Here is a 20,109-nt window from a genome sequence, read left to right on the forward strand (position 1 = left end):
TTTATTTTATTTCGAAATAAACTTAGCTATAAGTGTGAATCAACTATAATTCAAACTTGGGTCTCGAGTATCAACCAATAAGTTTTTTTGCCACTTGCTTTAGTGACGGCCGGTTGTGTTAATTTATTAGTTTCAAGTAATGTGAACAGGTGAATCTTAATCATTNAGTGGGTGGTTGGTTAAATAGTTTAATCTAATGGTTGAAAATGATCCGAGGAGTAGATCTCACGGTAAAAAACTTGCAAACATCAAGTGCTTGGTGCTTTTACAAGCACCATAGCTGGACTCTCTCTCTCTCTCTCTCTCTCTATATATATATATATATCATATGAAGTCTCTTGTGATATTCTCTATATTTCATTTTCGAAAAAAAAAAAAACTAAATGAGTTCCTTTTATTATTATTATTATTATTGTTATTTTGAAGTAGGGAGGGAATCAAAAGAGAGTTTACTAAAACAATCAACTACCCTCACAAGCCATATGCAACTAGGTAAAGCAAAACAAGTAGCCAAATAAATAAGGTTGGCGAGCATAATTATCCTCTAAAAAAAGATATTATTTATGAGAAAATTAAAAAATATATAATCTAAGAGTTATCTAAGGAGAGTTGACAATGCGAGAAAATTCCTTGTTTTTTCATTTTAACTCTTTTTTCTTAAGAAAAGAGAACATTCCTTTTATATGCTGAAATGTCAACGTGCAAGTCAACTATCATTCAAGCTTGTGCAGATATTATTTTACGTTCTATATATGTACATGCAAATTGAAGTTCAAAAAATTATAGCAAGAGATGCTAAAGGAGAGATGATTATGTTAATTAAATATGTTAAAGCGTATTTCTCTCTTTGAGCTTAAGTTTATGAGCGTGTTTGGTTTGACAATTTTTCAACCAGGAATTTGAATTCAGAATGAAAATGGATTGCTTCGTTTGTATATGTGACATCCCCAATAGTCCCACATCGGATGGGATATTGATTCCGATCAGTTTATATGAGACCTACACGCTAATAATAATAATCGGACTTAAGCATTTTGGGTCGGTGATTTAGGCCCAACGAGTTATTATTACTAGCGGGTCGGGTCGTTGCAATTGATATTAGAGCCGAATACCAGCCGGAAGTATGCGGGACAAAGTGCTACACCAACGGGTTTTGGTGGGAGCCACCTCTTGAATCCGTAGGAGCCACCTCTAGAATCTCACATTGCCTGGTAATGGTCCTAGTATGTCTGTGATCTGATTTGGACCCGACGAGGACGTCAGGATCTAAACAGGGGGAGAGTTTGTAACACTCCCAATAGTCCCACATCGGATGGGATACTGTCTGATTATAGTCCCACATCGGATGGGATACTGATTACTGATTCTAATAATAATCGGACTTAAGCATTTTGGGTCGATGGTTTGGGCTCAACAAGTTATTGTTGCTAGCGGGTCGGGTCGTTGCTATGTATGTTTGGTATACGAGAGTTTCGATTCTTGTTTCCGAATGAACTTGCTTTGAAAGTACCACAGTTATATTTTATCTTTTTATTTAATTTTTTAGTTTTTATTTTTAATTAAAATATATGTCAAAATTTAGTTTTTCAATTTTATATCTTGATAAGAACTTGATGTGAAATTTAAATTCGATCAAGCATTTTGAATTTGAATTTTATTTGAATTAATTTTTTATAACAATTATTTTCCCATCTCAACTAAATAGCATAGATGGGAATCAACTACTCCAATTTGGAATGTTATTCTAAACCAAATATATAAAGGGAATTTATTATTCCGTTCTATTCCATTTCTATTGGAATATACACTGCCGAATGTGTGTGGCAAATATATCATTCCTATTGGATTTTATCATTCGGTTCTATTCCATTTCCCCTCCGTGCAAATATATCATTCCTATATATATATAATATATTATATAGGGCATGTTTGGTTCGAAGTCGGAGTCGGAACTGGAATCGGAATCAAAATAAGTTGGATCGGAATCGGAATAAATCATTTTCATTGTCAGTGTTTGGTTTCAGATGGATATAAAAAACGTAATCAAATTAATATACTAACTTATTTATAATATATAATTTAATTCAAATTAAAAATAAATATTAAATTATTACATCAAAATTTTGAAATAATGTCTAATTTAAATCTAATTTTTTAAAAAAAATTAAACTTTGAAGTTGAGTAGATAATTCAAAATATGAAATTAAATTTGATTTATTCAAATTCAAACTTAAATACAATTTAAATTTTAATTTGAATTCATAAATTTAATTTAAGTTTGAAATAATTTGAATAAAACTTATATAAATTAAAATTTAATTAAATTCAAATTCATAGTTAGATTCGAAATACTTAATTAAATTTTAATTTTAATTTAAGTTCAAATTAAAATTAAAATTAATATTTAATTTTTAATTTTAACTCATATTTTAATTAAAAAAGTTGAAAAAAACAAATTTAACCAAATAAATATCCATTCGTCCGATTCACTTTCAATCGACTCCTAGACCGGATTGAAAAAAAGGTGATTGGGGGATTCCCATTCCATCGGGAATCAGAATCGGAATCGGAATCGGACTCCGCGTACCAAATACAACACAAACGATTCAACCATTCCCGATTCCGATTCAGGGTTAAAAAGAAGCGAGCCAACACGCCCCACTAGAATACTTTTAAAACAGCCAAAGGGATAGTGTTTGAGTTTTAACATTGATGGAGAGATGTAGGCATGAGATGATGGTGGTAGGGTGATGTAGGTGGAATAGTATTTGATCCAAGGGTATTAGTAATTAAGGAGTAATCTAAGGGCTAGAAACTTAGAAGCACAGAGGATTGGTGCTTCTAAAGTATTCTAGCTCAATTTATATATATATTTTATATATATATATATATAATATATATATATATATATAAGAGAGAGAGAGAGAGAGAGAGAGAGAGAGAGAGAAGTGAGAAGAGAGAGAGAGAATAGGCTACTATACTCTTATGAGTATTGGGCCTTCGTACTCATAAGTTGTTTTCAATAATGGAGCTTCCGAATCGACAATCACTCCGTTAAATATGATCTAAGTATTTAAACTTGTAGAAAATAATTTCGTAATTTTCAAAATCATAATAAACCCATTAAGAGGGTATAAAATGAACGGTCAAAATCGAACAACGTCCTAAAATGGATGATTGGATCATCAATTTAAGATCGCAGTTATTGGTCTTTATCTAGGTTGTGAATAGAATTTTCTATCAAAAATTTAACCTATTCCAATTTTTTTGCACCGTTAAACTAGCAAGTATTCCATACCGATCGTAAAAATTATCAATTTGTGAGATTGATGTAAGGTAAATGATGTCGAAAAATTTAAAACTGATTCTAGAACTTTAAATGCTCTAGAAATGTTTACGGTATGGAATTGTCGATTCGGAAGCCTCTTCATCCGTAAACGACTTATGAGTACGAGAACGATCGTACTCATAAAAGTATAATAGCCGGACTATTATATATTATAATTATATATATATATATAATATAGAATGTGCGATTAGGATGATAGTGTTCCCGATTAATTAATAGTGGTCCCTAAGGTTGAGTAGGTGGTTGTTTACTAGTATAGACTATACGGATGAAATGATCAAGGATAGAATCTAAGGTAGAAAACTAATACTACAAAGCTTGGCTATTTTATCCGATAGTATAGTAGCCGGACTCTATATATATATATATAGAATTAGGCTGGAATACTATTAATAGTAAAACGTTTTTTTTGCTATCAAATTTTTAACCCTTGGATGAAAAATTATACGGTCAGGATGATATTAGTCAGTTAGAGTTGAGTGGTCCCCCTAGGGTTGAGTGGTCCCCACTAGGTTATAGTATTTAATCCAATGATTAGAAATAATGAAAAGAGTTGATCCAAAGGCTAAAAAACTGATAGCAACTAATAGTAGCCCAGTCCAACTATATATATATATATATATATATATATTTGAGCTTTATGCTTTTAAAAGCACCAAATTATTAGTGCGTGTAGATTTTCAATAGATTTTCAGCTTTTAAATAAAGGATCGTAGGGTTAAGATAATAATAGTTCCCTAAAATTGAGTGGATGATTGATGGAATAGCATAAGGAATAGACCTAACGGTGTAAAACTTACCAGCATCAAATACTTAAACGCCTTTAAAAGAAACAGAGCCAGACTATATATAGAGAGAGAGTCCGGCTAGTATACTCTTATGAGTACGATAGTCTTCGTACTCATAAGTCGTTCTCGCTGATATCTGAATCGACGAACCCAAATACTAGTCTCTCAAACCAAACACCAACATAGGGATCGACCATTCCAATTTCCATTCGAGCCTAAAATCCTTCAAATCAAACACGAGTTCAAATCGCTTTCGCTAACAAACCAGTTCTCCAGTTAATTACTCTCAGAGATTTGCGAGCCTGAATCATGCTTACCAGTAGAGTAAATGATGCAGTTTCTCTTCATAGATAACACAGTACAAGACAAGTTTCTAATCCCTGAAGTATATAATTTAGATCAAATTAATCATGTCATATGTACTACCAAAAGAAGCATCTTGAATGTAATTCCATAAGCAAAATACGGGCAGCGCGAAAAAACGACTGCCATTTTGTTACATACAAATGAATTAGCTCCCATAGATGAGTTCTACAGAACAAAATTGCACATTTCCACCTACAGAACCAAAAAAAAAAAGGGCGAAGCGAAAAGAACAACATTAAAACAACAATGATAATGTGCCATCTCACTTCAGTAAGTGCTGAAATAAATCTTGGAAGCCATTCATATGATATGAGGGCATATATCCACAAATGATACAGTTTTTTAAGTTACGGCGATACCACAGATAAACAAATGAAAACATGAATTTAAACAAAAAACAAAAAAGGAAAAGGGAAAGGGAGGAGGGAGGGGGCGCATGGTACCTACTCGACAAAAGCCTGCTGTGTTCATCCTGCGGCTTTGGCCGCAACCACGGCTTCCAATCGTCTCCACGCAAGTTCTCGCTGCTCCTCGACTTCCTTGGCCTTGGCTTCTTTCTCGAGGAACTGCCTCTGGCACTCCTCGAACAACTCGCTGTCCATGTCGAGGAACATCTTGCGGACGTTTGCTGTTAGGCCGTGAACGGCTTGGTTCCAATGGCTCCGGATGTTCTTCTCGAGGGCTTCGAATATGATGGGGAATATGACGCTACGGTTTTGGGCTATTAGGCTCACGATGTGGTCGTTGTTCCATAGGAACAAGGCCCGTTCGGCAACCTTGGAAAAAATGTACGAGACAAGTAAAAAAAAGGTTATCTTAGAAAACAGAACAATGATGACAAATGATTGGTTGAGGAAAACACCAGCACAAGATCCAGTTTAACAGAAAGGGATGCAAAATAAAGAACCATCACGTGCTATCCAACAAGATGTCCAAAGTAGGGAGTGAACTTACCGTGATGAAAATATAAGAACTGAAAAGATTGACGGGCACTGAGACATGCAACAAATATGAAAGTTGAAGTTTCATTTCAACTCTAAATTGTACTTTATTTTTGGAGTTATTAAAGTTCGACTTTGTATTTTACACTAATTTGATTTGTTACAAATTCAGTAAGTTTCCAACAGATTACCATCCAATGGTAGGCAGTGGTTTGATCATATAATAATAGCTGTGAAGTTTCGGAACAGGGAACACACTATTTCTAAGGTTTTGGGGGGTTTTTCTTCCATTTTTTTCAGTTTCTTTCATGCACAAGACAACATCATGGCGATAATGATTTTAAAAGCACCAGCACTGTAACATGTTATGCAAAACCTTTACTGATGTTTCTGGCATTCTATGAAAAAAAGCGACAACTACATGTAACTGAAAATGTTTTTTAAATTCAATATTACAATGATTGGCAAGGATAATTTACCAGCTAATGAAAAGGCCGAAATTATTAAACTTTGAGAAGAACAGCTATGCCATTATATTTTTTTTCTTTTTCGAAAGAAGACTTGCCATTATTTCATTGTCCACTGTATTCCATTTGACTGCAAATTCATATTTGGAATGTCACTGAAACCATGGCTCTAACAAAGATTAATAATGCCACTACACACTAAAGATGCGGCAGTTGCAATCCATTTTCTCTTAAAAGAATTTTAACGAAACAAAAAAGGGGAATACTGACGTTCTAAAAGCTAACTAATAAGGCACCAATGGTGTGTAAACTAACAAAAAGAATAAATAGCTAGAGGCCAACAGGTAAGCAACACACTGAACATATATAGGCATAGTAAGGTAAAAATCAAAGCCTGCAGGCTCCAGTGTACAGTGAAAGTATAATTGCACATTATTAGATTACATTTTGCAAGAATTATGAATGTCCTAAATATACATCAGTGACTGAAGGACACGATGCAGTGGTTTGTTTCTGATGAAAACTACATGATAAAAGTCAATGGTGCCCTCTTGCATGAGGTCTATCCTACACGTTTTGTCCCACCAAAGATCCTCAAGAAATCTTGAGAGGCTTTGATCTTTAATCATGAAATTGGATAGGTCTAACATAAGCCTTCCTGAGCATTTGAGCATGGTTTAGAAGGTATTTACGTTAACTTATTGAAAGTATTTGCGAGGAACAAAACACATACAAGTTAACCTGCCTTATCTGACAAAACGTCCACTCAAAAAACGCCACTTACATAACTGATAACAATATGACGTAATTTTTTCCTAAAGTTATGAATCCTTTAGATAGACCAAAAAACAATTCTTACTATCTTTAATAATCATAATAGTGCTGAATACAGACAATATGTAAAAAACACACACTACAAGATGACCAACCTATACAGCAGACAAGAGGTGGCCCAAGTTTCAAAATACGCACTACAAGACGACCAACCTATACAATGGACAAGAGAAGGCCTCAAAAGTAAGGATTCATGCTTCAGCGTGCTCTATACCTAGCCAATCATTCATTATAATGCACGGACTACATTAGTGCCACTGTCAGAGCCGATATGTACTCACCAGGGAAGGTGCATCACATGCATATAGATTTGCCTTACGTACATTGTGACTAGCGGAAGCCAATCAGGTAATCAAGTTTAATTAACACGTCTCTGAATAACAGCCCTTCCTCTGTAAAATGAGTTGATGGTCTTTTGCAAGTCTAGAAAGCTGGATTAACTGACAGAGTGGACCGTCAACCAGAACTTTTATTGAATCAGCCTAATATTTAAAACTCTCTTAAGAATTACATTTTCATGAGGGAACTAAACTTGTGTCCGTTGACTGTTGTTCTAAGAGATATATTGTGTAACGTTAAATATTGTTGTAGGGATCTTTCCTTCCCTTCCTTACCCCTGTCATAACCATGATCACCAATGCCTGTTGGAAAACAATTTTTCTATGACAAGAGGAAGTCATCCGAAACTGTTGGGCTCCTCTCCGGCTTAGGGAAGACATTACTAATAGGAGAATCCAACAGGATAACTGTTGAAGTGCCAATCACCATGCCACTCTCCTCTGTAAGGAAGAGCCCATCAAAAACACTAGTGGTGTATACTTACTCATATGTGGGTTCAGGTTTCTTCTACATCCAACAATCCCAAAACTACACAACTACATAAAGGTCCAAAATAGGATTTATTAATATCAAAAAGCTAAAGTTCAAAGAGCAATTACCCAACAATAAGGATCTAAGAAAATAAAACCGCAGATACTGTGCAGAAATACTGACACTTCCATGCACTAAAGGGTGTGATACATATCTCAAAAAGTGGGAAGTGTGCATGTTTTTTTGACAAAATAACGAAAACATTGAATAATTCAGTAGCTTGTACAACATATAAACAACTAGACTAAGAAGATCTTACAAATCATCTCTTTATAGTTCAACAAATCAATTTTCCACTCGACAGTTCAAACTATTGCTAACAATATATGAAATGATTAAGCTAAAAATTTATACAGAATAACATAGAAAACACACTTATGTTAAGATAACATATAACAGTCTTGCATGGATGACTCTTTAAATATGATCATGCAAAACGAGCCTGTCATAAGTAGTGATTTGAATATTGAACTATGGACACCAAATTTGCACTTGGTCTCCATTGGGCCTAGGGCATAAGAGCACCTAGCAACTGGCTGCATAACCTAAAGCCGAAAGTGATACCATATGGTAGTTGATAACTTTTTATTCTTTGTCACACACCAATTTTGCAATTCATTTCGAGAAGAACTGAAAAATGAGGAAACAAGGCCATCTTTACGTGTTGCTACCTTCTCTAACAAATTCTCATGATGATGTTCATGGCATTCCCCTCAATCTATCACAAATTCCTTAAAGAGCAAACAGATCAATCTTGTCAGTCCATTGCAATATGCCGATCCTTCATAGCCACATGCATGACATTCCGTCAACTTAATAACGGCAACAAGTACAACAAAAGTCTATGTTTTCACATTTTGAAGTATCTATCCTACAAAACGATATCCTAGTAGAAGCTTCCTAGAGATCATAACTTTGCCTCAAATGAAAATTATTGAATCATTAGATTCAAGAAGATCTCCTTTTTGCCCCAAAAATTATGAAAATAGAGACCTATATGTCTCCATCTAATTTTACTATTTTCTTTTCCATCCTCTAAACGACCTTACAGCTATCAGCATTGTAATCAATTAATTTTCCCTCCTAAAACCAGCAAGATATTTGATAAAGATTGTCACTTCAACCTTCCCATACTCTCTCCCAGATCATCCTCTATAATGTATTCTTAGTCTCAGATCTTAAATTTGAAGCTCTTAATTCTCATAGAACTTGCGTTATTCCGCTACAAATTCAAAGCAGCAATTGCAAATTCACGTGCAACAGATCTTAAATCACCTTTATCTTGAAGGGATCTTAAATCACCTTTATCTTGAAGGAATATTTTGTTTGGGTTCACCTCTGTGGAAGTATCATCAATTTTAAGCCGGAAATACTAACACTAGCTAGCTAATAGGAAGGAGATCTTAGACAAACCAAACATGCAAACTTACAACTAAGGTGCTTTAAAGAAAGATTGGGAGGAGAATAAATGCTTCACTCGTATGGAAATAACAAACATTAATTGTACTGGGTACGGTTGGAATTCTATGCATGGTTTAGCAATATGAGGGACATTAAGCTCAAAAAGAAAGGGTTGGAAAAAAAAAAAAAAAGAAAAAAAAGAAAAAAAACAGTGTTGTGTCTTCGATTAAATTCTTTAAATAATTCGTTCCCAAAATTTTGCCACCACAAGGAAATTAATGTTTAATTTTGTAATCTTGGATTTCTTTTTTCCTTTGTTTTTGTTTTTGTTTTTGTTTTTGTTTTTAATAAGATAGACTTTGGCTTTTGTGATTTATTTGGACATATAAATGGGGGGTAGTTTTCTTAGTTGTATTAATTTAACTGGTTGTAATAAAATAGTAAAAAATTAGTAAGTGGTGTTAATAAGGGGCCCTAATCAACAACTCATTGGAACTGGACACACACATATATATATATATGAGCCCATATAATGCCCATGAATTGTTTTCTTTTTTTTTAAATTAAAAACAATTTTGCTCCTTTTTGGCCCATGTTAATTTGGTCCAGCTTGTTTAATCCTTCTTCCTCCTCCTCACTGGGATTTCTTTTTTTATTGGAATGATAAATAAATTTATTTTATTAATAATAATAAATTTTTTTCTTTACTTTTTTGCAAAATAGGCTTGCTTTTTTTAATAAATTATCTTCTTTTTTTCTCAGGAGCTGTACGCTTATATCTTGCTTTGTTTCGACAAATTTTAATTGCACTATAATTATTTATAGAGTGTATGGGTAGCGTTATTGTTTTATTTTTAGCTCATTTTCTTACTTTCTAATAGCGATATTAATAAGACGTAAACTTTTATTAAGAAAAGTGTAGGATAGATAAAAAAATTTTGCTCCAATTTTTTACAACAGGATTAATAATTAGGAACCATACCAAGATGTACTAAATATAACAAGTATTTGTATATTAGAATTAACCAAGTTCATTAGGCAAAGCCCTAATCATGGGATGCACTAAGCACATATTACTTGGTACTTACTTTACTCCAATGTAATACTCTAAACCAACTAATTAATGATTTTGGCACTTTATGAGTGTGACTGAGACAAAGTTGTGATTTTGTTTTATCCATTTATTGATTGATACCACATGACTCATTTCTTCTTTGAGTGGATTGAAGGAGAAGGGAGATGTCCTCATCAAGGAGGTTTCATGATGTTGAATCGTTTTTGGATAATGTGAATTGTTATGATTATAAATTTGTAATCCCATGCAAAGTACAAAGATAAATTAGCCTACTTTATTATGTATTAATTCATTATTATCACCGACCGTCCCTATAGCAAGCGGTAAAGGGTTTAATGGTTAGCATCCGAGGTCCTAAGTTTGAATCCTGATTGATTCACATTTCCAGCTAAGTTTATTTCTAAACGAAATAAACAAAGCGGATAGTGTGCTACCTATCTCTCTCAAAAAAAAAAAAAAATTCATTATTATCAATTATCAACCAAAGATGAGAGACAATCAACTTGCGACGACGAAGACGTGAAGGTAAAATATTGATCTAATCATTTAAAAGCAAAAGGTTCAATTTTACGGTCTATATTTCTGTTGTTTCGAAAAGCTGCTACTAAAAAAATTTCTTAGGATCGGCTTGATCTAGCAGTACGACGATAATATTTTTCAATCATGCCGCGATTTTTACAAACGGGACTAAAAAAAATATAAGGCTAAGTGATCATGCGAGACTATCATATTAGAATTTTCTATTCTGGTATCATATAAAAAAACTATTATTCTTCAAAAGGTTAAATTACTGAAAAATAATATTTATTTGTTATATATTTAACACACAAGATGTCCTACCAATTGTTGGTTTGCATCTGACCAATGGATGGAAGCTAAAGCATTTCCTTTATTAAAAAAAAATTATTATCATTAAAGCAAGGGAAGAAAAGGAAGAATGGGAGAGTTACAAATGAAGGTAATTAACCATTATTTAAGTGCTAAGTGTAGAAGCCACTCATTTATGTTATGTAGATATGGAGGAATCTATAATAATTGGGACTAGAATAGAAATGGTAAGTCACAGTTGATTATCTAAGAAATAAAGAGAGCAATTGTGTAGTCAAATGAGAAGAAGGGCCGACAATCACTTTTCAATCCAAAAACGCATTTTAAAAGTTAGGCTAAACACCCCCGAAGAGAGAAGTGACTGGGAACAGGAGCAGGAACAATGAGTACAGCTAGGGATGCAAACGGATTCGGGTTGGTGGAGCTCCCACCCCGATTCGCTCCGAATTAGGCGGTAAACGAAAAGAAATAAACAGATTCGAGGCAGGAAACTGGGTTATTTTTATGATCCGAGACAAATTCAGGACAGAAAATGAAAAAAATTTTGACCCACTCCTAATCCGCCTCAAAAACTATTTATATTTTAAAAAAATATTCCTAAAAAATAATATATTTATAAGAAAGTTCAAAATACACATAAATTGGTGTTCTCAGCTTTCTCATGTATTTGAAACTTTTGAATTTTGCTTCGGATTGTGATTAATATTTTTAATTTTTATAATTAATGTTGTTAATTTTATACATAGCTTAGTAACATTATTTATTATTATTAAAAAATATTAATTTATATTTTATAAAATATTAATAATATTATAATTTTTTAAAAATATTAATTGGCGGGGGATTGGGGGCGCCGGTAGGAGGTGGATTATTAGTCTGGGTGGATTATAGAATATATTTTTTAATCGATCACAAATTAGGGATGGGAGGCGGGGCGGGGCGGGGCGGGGCGGCCGCCTCCAAATCCACCCCGTTTGCATTCCTAAGTACAGCTTCAACACTTAAAAAAAAAAGGAAAACTTCAAATACCTTCTCACTTTAGTACCCTATGGTTTAAAGTGTATCAAGCTAGTACTCTGTGGTTTTACACTTTTTTACTTTAGTACTCTGTGATTTAAAGTGTATCAAGTTAGTACCCTGTGGTTTCACACTTTATCACTTTAGTACCCTATGGTTTAAAAACCATAGGGTACTAACTTGATAAAAAAATAAAACCACAGGGTACAAACTTGATACAAAAATAAAACCACAGAGTACTAACTTAATACACTTTAAACCACAGGGTACTAAAGTGATAAAGTGAGAAATCACAGAATACTAACTTGATACACTTTAAACTACAAAGTACTAAAATAAAAAAATGCGAAACCACATAGGAGATTTGAAGTTTTCTCAAAAAAAAAAAAAAATAAAGGGCAAGTACACTAGCATGAAAATAGTTTTACTGTCGTTTTTGGGAGGGGGAGGGGGCTGGTATCTTCTTTACAAATAAATTTATGAACTTTTAATTTTGACAATTACATTCTTAATTTTTATCAAATAATTCAATACAACCCTCATCTCAGAAGTCGCGTACATAATTCTGTGAAACCCTATAATAAAAAATTTATTTTCTCTTCCAATTTTGATAACAAAGTAAAGAATAAGTAATACCACACTCTAATAAATTTTTTTTTTACATGTTAGAATATAAAAAAGGGTACATTTCAAATACCACCTCTGTGATTTTATATTTTCTCACTTTATTATCTTATAGTTCAAAGTGTATCAATTTAGTACTATGTGGTTTCATTTTTCTCTTTTCGTCAGATTTTTTCATTAAATCGACGAAGTTAAACTTAAAAGATATTAAGTGAATATTTGATAAATATAGGTGGGGTATCTGAAGTTTTTTGTATATAATTTAACGAAATGTTAACAGAGAAGCTAATAAAAAGAGAAAAATAAAACCATAGAATATTAAATTAATACACTTTAAACCACAAGGGTGGTATTTGAAGTTTATCCTTTAAAAAATAAATTTGCTTGCATTTTAAAGTTTTATAGAACTATATGCAAATGCACACAACCAAAATGAGTACATAATTAGCAACTTTAATTGAGAAGAGGAGCCTATTGAACTAGGTGATAAAGTTTAAAAAATATAATTACCAAAATTGAAAGTTCATTATTCATATGCTTATTTTGGATTTCATATCCAAGCCCCAAAAGTTATTTAATCCACCCAACTAACAACAAGATGAGTAGTAATTGGGCCTCCATAATCAAAATTGGGCTTCAATTGACTTAATTGGGCTTTTTAATCAGCGTTGAACTATTTCTACTTCCACCCTTTGAATTAAGAAATTTATTAAACTTAGCAACTATTCATCGTTTATTATTTTCTTTTTTTTGTAAAAAATAAACCCATACGTTGTTTAAACAGTTGAAGTCAGAAAAGTTGACAGCACGGCTGATTATACTTTAATAAAATTTTCAATTAAAATAAATCAACTTAAACCAAAAAATAAAAATAAAAAAAAAATCAGGGTTCCATTTTACGGTCCAGTGTAAAGAGGACACCAGGGAAAAAAAAATATAAAAAAAAAAATCCTTGAAAATAAAATTGCTAGAGGACCAACTTGTATGTACTAGGACAGGCCTCTCATTCCTCAAAAAGGGTTTACAGATCTTCCGCTGCAAAATCGATCAGAAAGCGAGCTTCTGATTCCTAACAAAAATACAACTCGAGTTTCAAATGCAGAAGAAACAAGAATAGTTCATCATTAACAAACAAAGTAAAGCATATACTCGTAGATATTAAAAAGCAAAAATATTAGAAAATGAGGGAGAAAAAGAATAAGAAATACAATAGCTCTGAATCTGAAGAGAGAGATTCATTAAAACAGCTGCATGATAAAGCCTTCTTAAGTTCTAAATATATATCTACATGAAAACCATAAACATCCCAATATTAGTAAACTGCCAACACAGAATCTTGAGGTTACAGAAAATTTGGCCAAAGTAACTAAATACCAACAGCAACTACCACCCTCCTTTGCTACTGCTTCCTCCCTTAGCCCCGCCCCAGGCCCCGGCCGCTTTATCCCAGCAGCTTCCCTGATCCGCACCGCCGCCTTCGGCTTCTTTGGGTTTCTCCCGCGAGCCCCCTCCCGACATAGCTCCAACATTTCCGGGCGAGCTTTTCTCCCACCCGGCGCTTTGATCACCAGAAGCTCTTCCACTTCCAGTCGAATTTTTCTCCCAGCCAGAACTCTCAACTCCAGAAGCTCTCCCGGTGTTCCAGCTGTTCTTCTCTTCAGTGTTGTTATTCCAACTAGACGGTGCGTTGTTCCCCTTGATTTCTGTATCATCCTTTCCCCAGTTAGAGCTCTGCTTGCCCCATGCTGAAGCGCTTTCTCCAGCAGCCGGTTTTCCCCGACTCCAATCGTTGTTCCCTTGTTGATCACTACTGTTAACGGCATCCGATTTGCCCCAGCTAGATCCTTGACTATTCTGGGAAGTTCGATCACCGAAGTTTCCTCGTCCGCCCCTCCAACTGTTATCCTGATTTCTACCGCCCCTCCAACTGTTATCCTGATTTCTACCTCTATTTGCTCCATATCGACCCCTTCCTCTTTCCCCGCTAGTTCCTCTACCGCTGTCAGAATCTCTTCGCTGATTCCAATTGCTACTTCCATTGTTTTCATCTCTGTTCCAACTAGATCGGTGATCGTTCCCGCGATCTGCTGGTTTGTTCCAGTCGTTGTCACGAGATCGATAACCACCTTCTCCAGAATAGCGTCCTCTTCCTCTTCCACCACCAAACCCACCAAATCCACGACCCTCAGAATTTCTTGGTTTATCCCAGGTGGATTCATTGCCTCCATCAAATGAAGAACATTTACTCCAGCTGTCTGTTGGAGTTGCACCTTTATCTTTTGTCTTCTCCCAGTTATTCCATTGTGACTCTGATTGGCTCCTTTGTGAAGCTGCTGACTCCCATTTGCTTCCGCTGTTTAAGCTAGTATCTTGCTCTTTATTCCAAGTTGAACTATTTCCAACATTGGTTTCGGTGGTGATGTTCTCTTGAGGCTTTGAAGCTTTGCCCCAAGCATCTTCTTCTTCACTTCCCAACGTCGACTTCCTCCCTTTAGCATTCCACGCATCTGATTTATCATTGGCTGCAGGATCACTGCTTGCATGCTTTGTTTTCTCCAACAAATCAAAGTTGGTGCCACTTTTGGTAGAAGCTTTGTTCCATCCCGCATCAAAAGAATCGTTTCCAGCTTTAGAAGTCACCTTACTAGCCCAAGGATCAGCTTCACATTCTTGACCTGCTTGAAAACGCAAGCAATCGGCTTCTCAAAATCCATTCACAAGGAATACAAGATAAAGAACAAATAACAAATGCACAAAACGGCACATCAACAAAAGACCTGCAACACTATTTCGATTCCCAAATATCCCAAAAAGAATACCTATTCAACAAAACATACAAATAGACTATACTGTTGTAATATAACACTTACCTCCAGCATCCTCAGCAGCAAATGTTTTCCCAGAGAAGCCACTTGATTGCTTGTCCTGCAAAGAATTTGAACTATTCCATCCACTTGTAGGTACAGATGCATCAGCTGATTTGTTTTCAGATGAGAACTTATCCCAACTAGAAGATTTCGACGCATTCCACTTATCTCCACCACCATCTTCACTTCTCTTGGACTGCCCAAGATTCCACTTAGAATCCGAAGAAGTCCAATTGGTGTCTGTGTCATCCTTCTTCGGCTCCGACAAGCTTTTAGCACCCCAACTCTTCCCTGCCTCATTAGCAGCATCTTTATCCTGAATAAAATTATCTGTTGGTTTTTCATTTCGACGAAAGCTACTAGATTTATCCCAGCCAGCACCTTGATCACTAGCCCAACTAGAAGGAGCTTTAGAATAAGTTCCTTCTCCGGAACTTTGCCGTTCATTCCTGCAATCAGAGGAGTCACCTCTCCCGCGACCACGGCCAAAGCCACCACCACGACCTCCACCGCGACCAAAAGGTCTATAGTCTACAGAATTGTCCCTGGAATCCCCAAATTCATTGTTATCACAACCTCTTCCTCTTCCTCCATATCGACCTCCTCTATTCCAGCTAGACCCCTTAGATCCATCAAAATCCCCTTTCCTGTTCCAATTTCTCTCCTCATGTTTTTCTCCACCAGCACCATTGTTTCCATAGTTACCACTTGGTTTGTTCCAGCCACCCTGTTTATCACTTTTGGCCCAATCCCCTCCATCGAAACTCTTTGGTTTGTTCCAGCTATCTGTTTGGTTATCTCTGTCAGCTTTGTCCTCTCCTTTGTTCCAGTTCGACATAGAATCACCACCAAAAGATTTTGGCTTATACCAGTTGTCATTTGGATTTTGATTAGACACTCCTGCTTTATTCCAATTGCCACTTTCAGTTTCAGTTTTCTCCTTTGCTGCTTTATCCCAGCTGCTGGTGTTGCCTCCAGCTGCTGATGATTGGGTTGATTTAGCAGCAGCATCCCAACCACCACTTTGGTTTCCTTTGAATGCACCATCTTTTTCTTGACTTTGGCTTGATCCCCAATTTTGACTTTCATTACCACTCTTGCTTTGGTTCGTTGCAGCTCTGCCCCAAGGATCATCTTCATTCATCTCTATTCCCTTTCCTTTAGCTTTGCCCCAAGTATCATCGTCGTTTATCACGATTCCTTTCCCCGTAGCTTTGCCCCAAGAATCGTCCTCCTTTATCACTATACCTTTTCCCTTAGCTTTGTCCCAAGAATCGTCCTCATTTATCACTATTCCTTTTCCCTTAGCTTTACCCCAAGTATCACCATCATCCATCGCAATTGCTTTGCCCTTAACATCCCAAGAATCTGTTTTGCTGGTAACAGCCTCAGATTTTGTCCAATTATTTGGTTCGTTCCAGCTAGAACCCTTCCCTTTGTCCTTATCGTTTGATGCTTTATCCCAGGCATTGTCTCCACCAGTTTTTGAATTATCCAAGTTGCTTATTTTGTTGCCCGTGCCCCAGCTTCCTCCAGAATCACTTGCCAGCGTTTTTTCTTTCTCCCATCCACCGGCGTCAGAAGTGCTTTTTTGAGAACCTTTGTTACTCCAATCATTTGAGTTATTTTGCCAAGTATCAGCTTGACCACTGGCGGCATTAGTTGTTGATTTATCCCATGATGAATTTTGATCTCCGCTAGGGGCAGCTGCATTAGCCCAGGTGTCTGCTGATTGATCAGATTTCACCTTGCTACCCCATGGGTCGACGTCATCTGATGATAGCAAGCAAAAATGTATAATTGCAACACAAGATAACATGTTAATGAATTATATCAAGAACTGACATCCATTATTACCCAAGAAAGCACAGTTTGATATAGTTATATTCTACCAAAACATTCTACAAAAGAAAAACTAATTTATTAAGCAAGCAATAGATCGAGAACTCACCTTTTTCACACATATCAAGGCTAAAGATAACTTGTGATTAAGAGGACAGCAAGTCAGCAACAATATTCAAGATAAGGGTCAAGACAGGAATGTCAAGGGTGGAGAGAAATTTTCCACCATCTATATACCCCCAAATGCTCAGTGGGAACAAATTCTATTGGGAAAGTGATTTTTCATCATTCATGTTCCCCAATTTTAAGGCAACAAATGAAAGCGATTATCCATCTCAAAAATTAGATTACCATATAATGAGAACCCCCGATCCCTCCATCTATTTAGTAATATTCTTTTTAGGTTTCTTTGACACCAAAGTTTGTAGATAGCATATTTCACAGGTTATCCTGCTTCAGTGCTAAAACAGGTAATGTATCCTTCTCCAAAATTCTACATAACTTGACGTCGTTTAGGTAGAGAGAAAATGATGGCATTTATGATCTTCCACCCCTAATCATCATGCTGTAATGGACTTCTCAAAAGATGAAGACTGGCTATCGACTATCAGCAATTTTTTTTCAGCAATCTAAAGTTGCTTCCTGGTTGGATAAAGTAGGAGCACAAGTGCATCATTTATGCTCAGATTAGCTAGCCACCAGTTTGACCCAAAACTAGCCTTTTTTATATCACTCTCAAATTGATAAACACCATTGGGCTAATATTCTAAAAAGCCAAATTTCCACCACTTTTTCAGTCCTCTTTCAACTGCAAATAGAACAAGGCCCATTTTACTGAAAACCATATCTTGCCAATAAACTACGGATACAGTTTTATCATGTCCATGTACGTTTCAGGAATGAACATGACTTGGTCAAAATTTCAAGAGTACAAAATAAGTACTGGCATACGAGAACTTTATGACTAATTCCATTTTTGTTGACTCATTCGGTCTCCATTGGCAAAGAAGGCCTGATAAAATGGGAAAGAAAAACACTTTCACATCGTTGAGAAGATTATACAATCAGGCATTATAAACAACTATTCACAATAATACAAGGAAAATACATTCAAACTTGACATAGTAGTATCCAAACCATCATGAAACTATAGGAAAATGGCACATCTGCTAATTCATAATGTGACTGTTAAAAATGATACCTGTTTTATTGTCAGTATTGCCAGCAGCTGATAGCTTGGAGGCAGAAAATGGTTGCCAACCGTCACTGCAACATAGTGAATGGTGAAGTCAGCATAAGTGAAACCGCCTATATATTTTGATGCATATCTAATTGTCACTATTCATCTTACTTAATAAGAGAAACAGGAGCAATTGATCTACCGAATTAGTGAAGCTATTTCTCAAAACACAAAGAGCATAACACAGCTTTATAAGACAACTGTCTTCATGCACGAAATGTAAAGAGATACATAGGAACTAACTCATTTTGCATCATGTATTCCCAAATCAAAGAATTGCATAATGCTATTTATCACTAGACCTCCGTGTAAACCCTTTTCTGCAACTTTGTTATGATTTGCCGTTGCATTACATTGAACAAAATAGAAAACAGAATTTCTTCGGGTGGCAACAAGAAGAATGAAGCAATAACTAACAAAAAAACTGACTGATAATTTTCGTAAAGGTTGGAAAAATATGCATAAACAACAAAAGCTAATGCATAGAAAGAGAGAATTAAAACTAATTCTGATAGAAAACAAGCCAACCTGCCAAATGATGGTAATGGACTATCCCATGAACTTCTACCAGGTTGTGATTCTGTTCCATCAGCAGAGAATGGACCTACAAATGTAAAGGAGACGGGGGAATTGAAAACATCAAATTACTGATCCATTGAACTCAAATCTTCAACCTAAACATTAAAGACAAAGGAGACACAGACAGTTCAAATCCAAAATAACTTGATATAGAGAAAGACAAATGCAAGAGATTGAAATTCATCACTATATTATAGTCCTTGAAAACGCTTCTATAGACCCAAAAAAGGATGCTCACTAGCAATCGACGGGGCTTTGTATCCCTTGAATTCAGCCTAATATATAGAGAGTGATGAAAGTTCCCAACAAAAGAACAAAAATGTATGAGTCTACCTATCGATGGCATTTCTTGAGTTCCAAACAGATCAGATGCTGCACCAGTTGAATCATCCCTTTTGAACACAAACAGCAGGAACAGTAGTAAAAGTATAAGAATAAAGTAGGAAGACAAACAAAGACACATTTGCATAACATAAGAACAATATTGCACAAAAGGAAACCAAACAAACAATATACAAATTACCTTTTTCTGGTTGGAACAGAAAGAAACTTGGCATCAACTGCATAAGCAAAAGAAAGAACTTGTTTTAAAGGAAGTTATAGTACAGTATGCCAAATATGTTTTAAGTCAACGAACCTGTAATAATTTTCACTAAAGAATCCAGCTTTACTGTCACCTCGGAGCGAAAGATGCGCACAACACGACAGAGGTAACCTTTTAAAGGGCCTTTACATATCCTCAATGTCTGCCCAATGGAGAAGAGGGAATCTCTATCATATTGGCGACGCCTACCAGCTGCACCATCAAGTGAATTAGGATAATCACAATCGCCTTCCATAGCACTAGAGGTATAAAGTGATCAGACATACCACCAGAAGAACTATCTTGATTCTCGAATGATATGGTAGGCGGCTCTGAAAATAGAGAAGCTGACCCATCTCCCTGCTATATATATATATATATATATATATATATATATATATATATATATATATATATATATATATATATATATATATA

The 20,109-nt window shown here is 35.3% G+C and overlaps 2 protein-coding genes across 6 annotated transcripts in view; both read right to left on the minus strand.

Annotated features, from left to right (window-relative positions):
• LOC109712754 (serine/threonine protein phosphatase 2A 57 kDa regulatory subunit B' beta isoform-like) lies at positions 4,717–5,381 on the minus strand (the record flags this gene model as incomplete). The annotated part of the gene is made up of 1 exon (XM_020236505.1): positions 4,717–5,381. A coding segment is annotated over one exon (411 nt), but the record flags the coding sequence as incomplete, so codon positions are not given.
• LOC109712451 (protein RNA-directed DNA methylation 3) overlaps positions 13,717–20,109 on the minus strand; it is a 12,291-nt gene continuing 5,898 nt past the window's right edge. For 2 of the 5 annotated variants that reach the window (XM_020236013.1, XM_020236018.1), the window contains 8 exons: positions 19,959–20,034; positions 19,726–19,884; positions 19,612–19,648; positions 19,422–19,480; positions 19,038–19,113; positions 18,471–18,535; positions 15,431–17,200; positions 13,717–15,238 (listed from right to left, as the gene is read on the minus strand). In XM_020236013.1, the coding sequence (XP_020091602.1) occupies positions 13,944–15,238; positions 15,431–17,200; positions 18,471–18,535; positions 19,038–19,113; positions 19,422–19,480; positions 19,612–19,648; positions 19,726–19,884; positions 19,959–20,034 (3,537 nt within the window). In that variant the 3' untranslated portion in view covers positions 13,717–13,943. The remainder of the gene's footprint in view (positions 15,239–15,430; positions 17,201–18,470; positions 18,536–19,037; positions 19,114–19,421; positions 19,481–19,611; positions 19,649–19,725; positions 19,885–19,958; positions 20,035–20,109) is intronic. The other 3 variants (XM_020236017.1, XM_020236016.1, XM_020236015.1) reach the window with 3 other exon arrangements.

The sequence above is a fragment of the Ananas comosus genome, linkage group 7 (assembly GCF_001540865.1).
Source record: "Ananas comosus cultivar F153 linkage group 7, ASM154086v1, whole genome shotgun sequence".
NCBI lineage: Eukaryota > Viridiplantae > Streptophyta > Magnoliopsida > Poales > Bromeliaceae > Ananas > Ananas comosus.